This window comes from Poromitra crassiceps (genome assembly GCF_964638095.1).
Source record: "Poromitra crassiceps genome assembly, chromosome: 2".
Lineage (NCBI taxonomy): Eukaryota > Metazoa > Chordata > Actinopteri > Beryciformes > Melamphaidae > Poromitra > Poromitra crassiceps.
Window position 1 is genome coordinate 117,255,740 of NC_139624.1, and position 12,272 is coordinate 117,268,011.

The window sequence follows — 12,272 nt, forward strand, 5'->3', positions numbered from 1 at the left end:
TACAATCCGCTACAGAAAAATGTATATTGTTTGTTTATTAACTGGCCCCTGGCCTTCTATCATTTCACTAAAGTGGCCCCCAGGCAAAGCAAGTTGAGTATACCTGCTATAGACGGTCTATTGAGGGTTTTACAGCAGAGCCATTCTGCTCTACAGCCATAAGGGTTAATATGTCACTTTTATAAGTTTAGAAAAAAATTTAGACGGTCAAAGTAACCATTTAGATTACCCTTGTGTGCTCAGTTTATCAAAAATAACGGCTATTTAGAAATCGTTTTGTTTTATTTTATGCATTAAATGTCGTTCGGGTGCTGGGATAACGAAATGCATTATGGGTAGTCGGCTACTGTGGCTAATGCTAGCGGCTAACGTTAGTTACTTTACATGGCAGTAAAACGCCACTGAGTGACCAAATTGATTGAACTTTTAACCATTTCGAGTAACACTGTTTCCATACGGACCCCCAGCGTTGGTTAGTTGTTTATAACGTGACTATATTTATAAGGTTTATAACGTACTCCGGTTTTTTGTTCATAATTCGGGTCTGAATACAGCCAAAGAGTATAACAAAGGGAAGTGCTGAGGGGTTGTAGCTATTGCGCAACACACAGCTGATGAACAGACCACAGCAGGGTACATAATGACTGCAAAGAGGTCTTGCCTCAGCCCAGAGAATGTAGTCATTCTAATATTTTTGAAAAATAATTTGAGCTTCTAATTTGGCTGCTTGAAATCCTTGAAAGTTTTTGTTGTGTTATAAGCTCAGGTCTGCCTTTATTTTTTGAAGATGTGGCACAGAGGCAATTTTATGTTATAAGCTCAGGTCTGCCTTTCTTTCATTCTTTTTTCCTTTTTTGAAGAGTATTGAATGTTTTTATGTTAAGTTTTAAATATTGGACATCTTGAATGTTGAGACCATGGGTTAAAGTTCCTTTAAAGTGTTCATAAGTAAGTATTGGGAAACAAACTCGTATTATTTGTCTATTGTATATATATATATATATATATATATATATATATATATATATATTTATTTATTTTTTGCTCATCCGAAAAATTTGTGACCGTGGCTCAAAATCCGTCACACGATCCGAACCGTGGATTTTCTCATCCGTGCCAGCCCTGTCTGCGATGTTAACGTTGATTGCGGGGGGATGCATGTGGTTAGAAACTGTGAAACATAACCAGATGCAAGCCAGTTCAACTCGTCTCAAGTGACGAGTCATTCCAACGTTATTTACAGCGGGTTGCATTAATGTGGGTTAGAGATTGAACAAGGGGGTTGCGTAACACGAGTCTAAAAGCTAGCATTAATGCTACTATATCAACGGTGTTTTGCTGAAGGAATGTCTCTAGCTAACGTTAGCTTCCTAGTAGGCTAAATAGCTCCCTGTGTGTGTGTGCGTGCTCGCGTGTGTGTTTATTGTTTAATGAGAGATAGCATGTTCCTCCGTCCTATACAGTCTACCCGAGCCTGTCAAAAGTTCATACAATTGTAACATACGAAAACATGTTTTGGGACAGTTGTTTAATGCGGTGAAAAGGTTTTGAGCTCTTGTTATGCAACCTGCTGTTACAGCAGGTTGCAATTTACAGCACTGCTGTAAATAGCGTTGGATTGACACGTCGCAGATGGAATTGAACTGGCGTGCATCTACGTTATGTTATTCTCATCAACCCGAGCGTTTCACAGTAGGCTACATGCATCCCCCCTGGCTGCAATCATAGCGTTACAGACAGTAAACATGCAAGAGTTAGTGAGAGTATAGGCTATTGAGCTTTGAAAGCTAGGAATGTGAGTCTTCTCATGCACTCATAAGCCTACTGTAACGTTACGTTTACTCAGTCACCACCATCTTCTCCCATTAAACGACAACAAATCTAAACAGCTACATTATCATTATTATTATTATGGTTAATGTATAGAATAATGCAGTTGAATGAGGTCTCTAACATACTGATCTCCCTATAGCCTACCAGTCACTACTGAAATCTATACTGCATAACCCAATGTATTTTTCTATTTCATAAAAAAAAAGTCAGAAACATGTTACTGTACTGGCTAAGATAACCATCTTATATTTGATGTAGGCCTAGAGAGTATAATGTTAGATTAGATTTTCAATGTGCATTGATGGATAATGGAAATATAGGCTACTTGATTTTTTTTACCAAATACTCTCATATTTTAATCGTATTTTATCGAATTAAAAAAAAAAAAAAAATCTGCATTAAATATCGGCCATCAGTGACTGACACCACCAGTGTCAGTCACGTTACCTTAGGCAGGGGTGTATTCTCCCCGCTTGGCAAGCAGCATATTTGTTGTGACCAAATATCGCGCATTCAAAGCACTTCATACTCCCAGAGCTGGCCTAATCCATATAAAAACCCGAAATGAAACGTCCAGGTTTTGTGTCGGTCGGTGGCTCTAGAACAGCCGGCTAACGTTACAGTGGCTAACCGGAGCTATCATTAAATTGTGTGTGGGGTAAGTCCCTCTATAAACCATAATATCTGTCGTTTCACTCTCGTCAAGTCAGTACACAGACCAGCCGGCAGGAAAGTCTCGCGGGACTTGACGAGAGTTGGTGAAACTCAGCCCGAATGAGGAAATGAGATCCCTGTAAAGAGTAGTGGAAATAGCCCGGGGGTGAATAGCAGTCTGATGTTTCTTTAGGGGTCATATAATGACGGTATGGGTAGAACACGGGAAGAAAACTGTCTATTTACATGGAGGAAGAGCACGCTGCCATGTGGCCCCGACGGAGCGCATTCAAGGACTGGCTTGGAGTACTATTTCGATCACAACAATGCCTACGACGGTCCAAATCGCTGTGGAGAACACTGGGTGAGTCGTCAGAAAATAATTAATGTGAGAGGGCTCCAGGTTAAAAAAAAAACAAAATTCTCCTTTAATTGATACTTTTCAATGTCAATTAGATGCTTCATGTCTGCATCTTTGGAACACGGTAAAAACTACTGTAAAAAATTGTTTCGCGTGTTTCACCATTCAGTGCGCGCGTATGCGTGCGTGTGCATGATGAACGTGCAGAGAGGGAGGGAGAGAGTATGAGCCAGTGAAGAAAAAGTAATGTTTTACTATCAACCACAATGATCAATGCACTATGCAGGGAAACAACAACATGATTATGAGGCACTCCCCCACTGATGCAACCGGTGAAATTTTTACTTGCATTTGCATTGCCCACCCACATGGCATAGCACGTGTTGAAGGGCACGTGCAATATTTTTTGTATATGTTGAAACGGTCGATTATCGGTTAAACGGTTATCGGTCAACATCCCTAGATGTCTCATGATGTGGTTTTGGAGATTTGTTGTATTTCCGCAACACTTCACACACGGACCCGGTCGGCTGACCTTGCAAATCGCTTTGCTTTTGTCAAGCTTGTTTTTGTCTTTGAATCCAAAATTGTTCCAGACATATCTGCCTTTAGTGTTACCGGCATCCGCCATGTTTTGACTTCACCGAGAGAGGTCGCTTTGTGCATGCATGAAGAACGAGAAGCTGGTGGTGACCGGGGTTAAACTTCACGGGGGTAAATAAAAAATAAATAAAAAAGCGATCTCTGGACATATGAATTGATATAGAAGGATTAAAATAAAAATTGATAAAAAAAAATCTGAGAATCGTTTTTTTTTTACTCAGCCCTAGTTGAAAAGACGTTTTCCTTTTTTGGTTCAATGGTTGGAGCTCTTCGGTCCTTAGTATGTATTGGAGAGTAGTGCTGCAACTATCGATTATTTTAGTAATCGAGTATTCTACCGAATAATCCATCGATTAATCGAGTAATCGGATAAGAACCCTTTTTTGTGTTTTCAAAGGCTTATCGTAAATATACACCAAAAAATAAGATAAATCTCTTCAAATAAACAACTACATTAGTTTCTTTCTTAGAAAAAACAACATTTTTATTTTTAAATTGCATAGAACTGGCAGTGGAGGGCGCATGTCTGTCACAATCATATTCAAAATGCTATTGCTGAACTTAGCTGCTTGTTCACTTGAACATGATGGACCCGTCCTTACAAAGCTGTCCATAGTACGCTGTGATCCGCTGAAAAAGAGGTGAAATAATAATTAATATTGATATTTATTAGGTAAGTTCATAACAAAACTGGAGAATGCGCATTTACACACCCTAGATCTGTTGCCTATTATTGACACAAATATCAGAATAGCAAGATAACAGGTCAGGTGGTGTAATAATTGGAGCCTAAAATGCACCAATTAATAGATAGAGAGAGAAAGATCTCTCTATCTCTCTCACACACCAACAGGCTAGTGTGATCACACACACACACACAAAAAAAACGCTGTTAAATTAGCCGCTAACGTTAACGTTAGGTTGAGCTTTGTATTTCTCACAGAAAACGGCAAGCCACATCAAAAAAATGCAGCGTGAATGCAGTTACTAATAGTCATATTGGCAAAGTGGCAAGCCAGCAGCACAACTACCGTACTACTAGTCTTAATATCAAGTAGCAATCATTAGCATACATTTACATTATCGTTGTGTATAGTTAACGTTACGTTACCTTGCTCCGCTCGACGTAGATGCGCTGGTGGATGCGTAGACTGGATGTTTACGGTTCAGGTGCTGAAGCATTGACGAGGTACTGTTGTGATATGCAAGTAGTACTTGCACACCACTGAGTTTGTGTCCTTTTTCAGCGTGAAATGGTCCCACACTTTAGACAGTTTCGGTCGCTTTGTCTGCTTTCTCTGCCGCCTCGTTCCATTTTGCGGGGTCCGCTCGCTATAGCTCTGCATCTCTAGTCTGTCTGCGATCATGTGTGCTCACGTGTTTACACCGGAAGAGCGCTGTGCCACACCAGTAAGCGTCCGTGAGAAACACAGTCTCTACTCTCTAAATGCCGTGTCGAGGCAAATCATTTTGGCCTCGACCATTTTAATTACTCGAGTTATTCGAGGTACTCGAGGAATCGTGACAGCCCTATTGGAGAGCAGCGCTCCTGGCAAAATTAAACTACGTAAAGCTCTACAGTGACGCAAGCGGTGACATGGCTAAAACTAAAATATAAGAACATAAGAATGATCCTTTAAGATATTTTCAAACTATAAAGGCAGCTCAAAGCACTCAATCATGTACCATTGAGGCAGAAGAGTAGTAGGAGCACATGAGTTCACTTCTGTGGCCAATAGGGGTTTGTTAGGCCAGTACCCCCGGCCTTACCTGGTTGCCAGCGTCTGTCTTGAGCTCTTTGTGGTTGGAGTACTGGATGAAGATGGGGACATTGCGGACATGAGGAGTGACAGTGGTGTAGTAGTTGACCATAGTGATGGCCGCCTCCTCTGTTCCCATCTCCAAGAACGCCTGAGAGGAGAGAAAAGAGAAAATAATGATCCCATTTATTCCCCACCATTGTCACCATTCATGTTCTTTAATGTTATATGGGACTATCTAGCATTTGTACGCATATTCCGAATATATTTATTACTATTTTCATGAGTGGAGCTTGTTTGCGATGTCAATGGCAGCACCACCATTTTATAGTTCTGCATTGATGGTTCTGCACATAGACCGCCAAAAACTCACATTGGTCTAAGCCTACTTTTTTACTCTTTGAGGCAATAGAAAGAGTAAAAAATTTACCATCCAAGAGCCATATGTTCACGAACAAACCAGACACAGTGGAACAGCTGGGGGCCGCTACTGTGAACCAACAGTGTGAATTGTACTGAGCTATTGAACCCACTGTGGTGGCAGCAGCAACACTATCAGACCAACACAACTGAGGTATTCTGGACCTTCAGACAAGGCAGCTGCCAATCGATCAGACTGACTGACTCACTGACTTTGCCAGTGTGAAGTGAACAAAACCACAGCATTCGAGAGGAATTTGGTGGGCAAATGCCAAGCATCTCTTACCACCCTCCAGTGGATAGACAAACGCCTTTTGGACAGCTTTTGTACTCCATCCGTGGACTTGTGTGCATGCTCTAGGTGGAAAAGATAGAGTGGGCTCTTGGCAGATCGCGTCCAACAAAATGTGGCATTGTTCTCCAAAAAAACAGCAGTCTTTTCCTGCGTCCAGACCTTTGACTCCGTCCACTCCACTGAGTTGACTTTTGGGTGCTTCTGGTCTGGCAACAATTTCCTCATTTGAAATAACGATTTGTTCAATGACCGCCGAGGGCATAGACAGTAGTGATGCGTGGGCTGCCGTTATATTCACGCGGACTGCGGGGTGGATCATAGGGGTGCTCCAAAAAAATCGATTCTGAAAGGATCGCGATTCTTAATGCCACGATTCCTGGATCGATTCCAAACTCCCAAGAATCGATTCTTAAAATTGTGTGTGGGGGGGGGGGGGGGGGAGATTTTTTTTTTTTTTTTTTTTACAGTTCACCTGAACGCAACATGCAAGATACCGGCTGAATAAGTGTCCAAATGTTCATGTGATTTGTGTACTGTACTGCCACGGTGCCACCACCTCTTGCACTTAAGAAATCTGGTTAATGTATTCCCCCCAAAACCTATAAATCCTTCTCAAAGTCTACAGATCCCCCCCAGCCTATAAATCCATCTTATCTGAAGAACATAAGGGGGGAATTCCCCCCTAGTTTGCAAAATGAATTTAGGCCCTGACTGTAATACAGAAGTTCAATTTGAAGTTCAGCATTAATACATTTGTCATTTTTTGTCTTATATTTACCTTTGTGTGTTATTGCAATATAAAACTACATAATTGAGAATCGATTCTTGATTCTGGAATCGAGAATCGTTGGAATCGAGAATCGATTCTGGAATCGGATTGTGACCCCAAGAATCGGAATCGGATCGGATCGTGGCTTAGCCGGATCAGAGCACCCCTAGTGGATCATAGAAATAAACATTCTGATTAATAGCGGATGGGTTGAGGGCGGGTGAAATGATGCATCATTAATGAGGAAAAATGAACATATTTTAAGCTTAATTTTTGGCAGGACATAGCACGTGGGAGGATCACGCTATTCCCACCAGTTCCCTTCCACCCCGACCGACCACAGAAGGCGCTAGTGCAGCGACCAGGACACATACCCCCAATCTGGCTTCCCACCAACAGACACCAGCCAATCATGCCTGTATGGACGCCCGACCAAGCCGGAGGTAACACTGGGGTGTGAAGCTGCAACCCTCGTGTTAGTAGGCAGTGTACCGTTACACTACCCGGACACCTGGAAATCGTGATTTTCACAAATCCGATCGCGGCAGTTCTTTGTATGTACATCAAACACATATATGGCATATATGTGTTTGATGTATATATTATATCGCCGCTGTCGTTCCAGGACCTCGAATTTCCAAAACAGAAACTTTTCAGGAAGTAAAAAAAAACTGTTTGCTCTTAACACATTCACTGCCAGCCATTTTTTTTTTACTGTAGGTAGCTTCTGCCAAGCCGTTTTTTGAGGATTCTGGCTCATTTTACAAGAGCCGAGGATAATTTTCTGCTTGGACTTTGTGAACACGAAGTTCACAAAAGTACTAATAGAATGTGTGCTTTCTCTGTCTAAAAGAGTTAGTTTGTAGAGTTAGTAGTTATGTAGATATTAGCCGTTGAGTACAGCATGGTTTGAGCATCTGAGACAGGAAGCTGAGATAATCGCAGTTTTGTGAAATTCAATCAAACAGGCAGAACAGTCACTTTAACCATTTATTTTTGGCATCAGTGAGAGATCAGACATCTGAACAATATAGTTCTGAACACCCTCTCCTTTAAACTCCTCCCTCCGTGGGCGTGTCTGGTGGCGTTTGTCACAAGCCAGTTTCTCCTGCCTGTCTGAGCAGTGAGCAGCCTCCCTCTCTGGCGGCCCCTCGTCGGCGAGTGTGGCGAGTGTGGACTGTGGATGGGACTCAATCGTTTCTTGGATTTTCGGTTGAGAGCTTTGATGAAGCTTTGTGCGATTCTAGGCTTTATGCTGCCCACCCAGTCTATTTTTGGAACCCCCCACCGTTGTGCGCCGGTGTGCAGCAGCGTGAAAGCGTTTTCGCCTACAGTATGAGAATGAGGCTCGTTCGTTTCTGGGTTTTCGGAATGCGTGCGATTCTGGCCTTTCTGCGGGTGTTTCAAAGTGTGTTTCACCCATAATCTATTATGCAAATTTGCAATCCCCCACGCCAGCACCGCTCTCCGCTCTCGGTGTGCTGCTGCTGGCGCGGCCGCTCTCGGGCGAGTCTGGTGACTGATGACTGTAAAATCGCCAAGCCATTTCCTTAAGAATGGCTTGCTCCCGCGGCTGTTTTTGGTTGGCTTTCTCTCTGTCGGGAGAGCACTGTCGCCACTTAGTTGGTCGGTAAAATAGATTATACACATTCAATACTTCCAATATTTTTATAGGAGACGGGGGGAGCGTTGATCCACGCCCGACCGTCAAAATTTTTTTTTTTTTTTTTAAGACGAGATATCTCGTCTTTGGCACTCAACGGTTGGATTCTGTAAGACGAGATATCTCGTCATTGGCAGTCAACGTGTTAAACTACTGAACCAAATGTCGTCAAAGTTGGCACATGTCTTAATTATAGTTAGTTTCCCAATGAATGTGTCATTACTTTATTAATATCTTACCTGGATAAGCTCAAATGATGTTGTTTATATTATCAGTCCGACTTGGAAGAGCTTTCTCATGGCCAGTCAAGCGGGAGGCAGCCGCATCCTCATGCACGAGCCCCCAAGCTCCAGGCCGCGGGGGCGCGCGCAGGAGCAACAGCATTGCCCCTCGCCTCTCATGGCCGAATGGGGGCTTTGGCATGGGCTGAGAAATAGTCTGACATAACGTAACGTTAACGTTACTTTATTCTCGTCAGAAAGCACTCCGATTTGCATGTTAACACGTTCACTGCCAATGGCGAGTTGACTCGTCAAACACAATCCAACGGTTCACTGCCAATGACGAGTTGAGACGTCAAAAAAAATCGTGGATCAATGTCCCCCACGTCTCCTATAAAAATATTGGAGGTATTGAATGTGTATAATCTATATTACCGACCAACTAAGTGGCGACAGTGCTCTCCCGACAGAGAGAAAGCCAACCAAAAACAGCCGCGGGAGGAAGCCATTCTCAAGGAAATGGCTTGGCGAAAACGCTTTCGATTTCTCACACACACACACACACACACACGCGCGCACACACACACACTCGAGTACCTTTGAGCATAAATAAGACCAGAATCGCAAAAGCTTCATCAAAGCTCTCAACCGACACCCCAAGAAACGAACGAGCCCGTTTTACAGTAATCCAGACTCGCCCGAGAGCGGCCGCGCCGCCAGCAGCAGCAGCACAGACGAGCAGCAGCAGCAGCAGCAGAGCGGAGTACGCCTCAAGATTGGAAGAAGGGGATCGTGAAGGAATTTCTCTCCCGTGTCTAACCCCCCCTCCTCGCCTCTCCTCTCCTCTTCCCCGCTCCTGCGATTCCCCTCTCTTTTTTTGGGATCTGTGAGGCAACAGAAACTCGCCTGTGACAAAACACTGCAAAGCCACCAGAGACACACCTAAGGAGGGAGGAGTTTGGACACACACACACACACACACACACACACACACACACACACAAACACAATACAGTATACAGACTTGCCCAAGGGCACCCATAATCACTGGCACGTGAGGTGGTTCTAAAAATCCATTTATCTCAAAACTCTCTGAAAATCTCTGAAACCATGCTGTACTCAACGGCTAATATCTACATAACTACTAACTCTACAAACTAACTCTTTTAGACAGAGAAAGCACACATTCTATTAGTACTTTTGTGAACTTTGTGTTCACAAAGTCCAAGCAGAAAAGAATCCTCGGCTCTTGTAAAATGAGCCAGAATCCTCAAAAAAACCCTCTGGCAGAAGCTAACTACAGTATTGAAAAACGGCTGGCAGTGAATGTGTTAAAACAAGTTTGCAGCCTAGGAATAACTGGAAAACATTTGATTGATATATTAACGTCAGAGGAAGCCAGGATTAGTCAAAACGATATGAGAAATACACAGCGCGTCTGCCGTGTGTCTTTTCCGGGTTTATTGTCCTGCGTGGGGGGGGTACACACGGAGGTAGGGGGGGAATTTCGAGGTTTGACTGACAGATTGAGGGCGAATGGCGTTACGAGATTTACTCACAAGCTCGTTTTAATGCTTTTCCATTGGTTGCATTTGTTAAACACCACACAGACACGTGAAGGGTGACCAATGGCATTGATTCATGACAAAAAGTAAAAAAAAGTGACATTCGAGGTCCTGGTCCGACACAGACGATATGCTCATGTTTTTGTATCTGTTGGGGAGCTATCTCCGACAAATTGTATGACATTTATGGGGCTGGGGTCTGAGGAACTGTCTGTCTGCGCTGGGCAGCCTGCAGCACAGTCCATAGGCGTTGCACATGCAGAGAACGCAACATTTACACTCTATACACTGCACAGGATGGTAGTGATGCGCGGGCTACCTGGAACCCGCCGGGTCCCGCGGGCTGACCCGCCCCTATCCGCGGTCAGCGCGGTTATAACTGCAGCCCGCGCATCTCTAGTGTGTGTGTGTGTGCGTGTGTGTGTGTGTGTGTAAGAGAGAGAGAGAGAGGGGGGAGAGAGACAGAGTTTGGACACCTTGGAGAGCTCTGTGGCGCTCATCCTGAGTCCGGAGACATATTACATTAAATTAGCCATTTGTGGGCTGCTGGGTTGGGTTGGGCATTTTCACATATTTTAACGGGGCAGTGCGGACTGGCTCCAATGACGATTGCGTTGGTGCAGACCTTAAACTAGAACGACTGCAAGGCAGACTTATGTCTCCCCCATTAGTTCATTCTTGAGTCCAAATCGCCATTTGAGGCAAATTGGAAGAAATTCCGTCAAGGCGCTCCTGAGATGTTGCGTTACAGAGCTTGGAAATTGGGTGTGTGAGGTCACAGTGACCTTGACCTTTGACCACCAAAATCTAATCAGATCATCCTTGAGTCCAAGTGGATGTTTAAGGCAAATTTGTTGAAATTCCATCAAGGCATTCCTCAGATATCGTGTTAACAAGCTTGAAAATGGCGTTCGAGAGGTCACAATGACCTTGACCTTTGACCACCAAAATCGAATCAGTTCATCCTTGAGTCCAAGTGGATGTTTAACCCATTGATACCGGATGCAGCATTTGCGTGTATATCCCTTTAACACCGACGGCAACGGGCGTGTCATTTTACCTTTCATGCCAGCTGCGACGCAGACGCGTAGTACGTGTATATCACTGTTTCAAGACATGTGACCGATTACATGCATCATGATTTGCTGAAATAGACGTGGCGGAGGTGAAATGCATTGTGGGTTTTGTAGTTTTTTATTTTTATTGTTGCCTCGACCGTGTGGACAGTTTTTCAAAGCTCGAACTACACAGGAAATCAAGGAAGCGCCGGTCCAGCAATACTTCCCATTAAACTTTAGGATGAAATTAATGCTGCTGACGTAATTTCAGATTTATTTATCTCATGTTCCAATCTGCAATAGCCTCAAGGTTTTACTGCACGTTCTTCTGCTGCACGGTGGCAATTCTGCATGGCAGACAGTAAGCTAAGTGAATGCTAACGCTGATGAACTGAACGGAGTATAACTTACTTTGAGGACGAAGACATCAATGAATAAGAAGATTCCACACCCAGATTATGATGTGACTGTTGACATGCTAGCCAAGGCTCATTGGGTGAGTGACTTTTGGCGAATTTGCCATATTTCAAGACGACTGCAAAACGGAGGTCGCTAATGTTTTAACGTTAACGTTAGGCTGCAGTAATTGTCAAGGGTTCAACAAAACCTATTTCCTCAGCTTCTATAGTAGCTATCAACATGAAATAAAAAGCATTTGAGAGCTTTGAGAAAATCTAAATCAGATCATCCTTGAGCCTAAGTGGATGTTTAAGGCAAATTTGATGAAATTCCGTCAAGGTGTTCCTCAGATATCGCGTTAACGAACATCGTACGGACGGACAACCCGGATCCATAATGCCTCCGGCCTGGCTATCGCCGGCGCCGGAGGCATAAAAACCCTGACCCGCGCATCACTACAGGACAGGTATCCCGCTAGTTATAATAAAGATGTATTTAAAAAAACGATTACCAGTCCTTCAGAGTCGATAAAGATGTTTAAAGGGGGACTTACCCCCCAGATTTCTGGCAAATGGCCTGCTGCTTGATTTAAAAAAGAAAGTTCCAATGCAAATTGACTGCAGGTGCACTATTGTGAAAGAAGCAGAAGAGCGTCTCCTCTTGTCTCACTA

The 12,272-nt window shown here is 43.6% G+C and overlaps 1 protein-coding gene across 3 annotated transcripts in view; it reads right to left on the bottom strand.

Moving 5' to 3' along the window:
* LOC310790335 (polypyrimidine tract-binding protein 2-like) overlaps positions 1-12,272 on the bottom strand; it is a 93,926-nt gene that overhangs the window by 59,420 nt on the left and 22,234 nt on the right. For all 3 annotated transcript variants that reach the window (XM_083652011.1, XM_083652010.1, XM_083652009.1), the window contains exon 5: positions 5,222-5,362. In XM_083652011.1, coding sequence (XP_083508137.1) covers positions 5,222-5,362 — 141 coding nt within the window. The remainder of the gene's footprint in view (positions 1-5,221; positions 5,363-12,272) is intronic.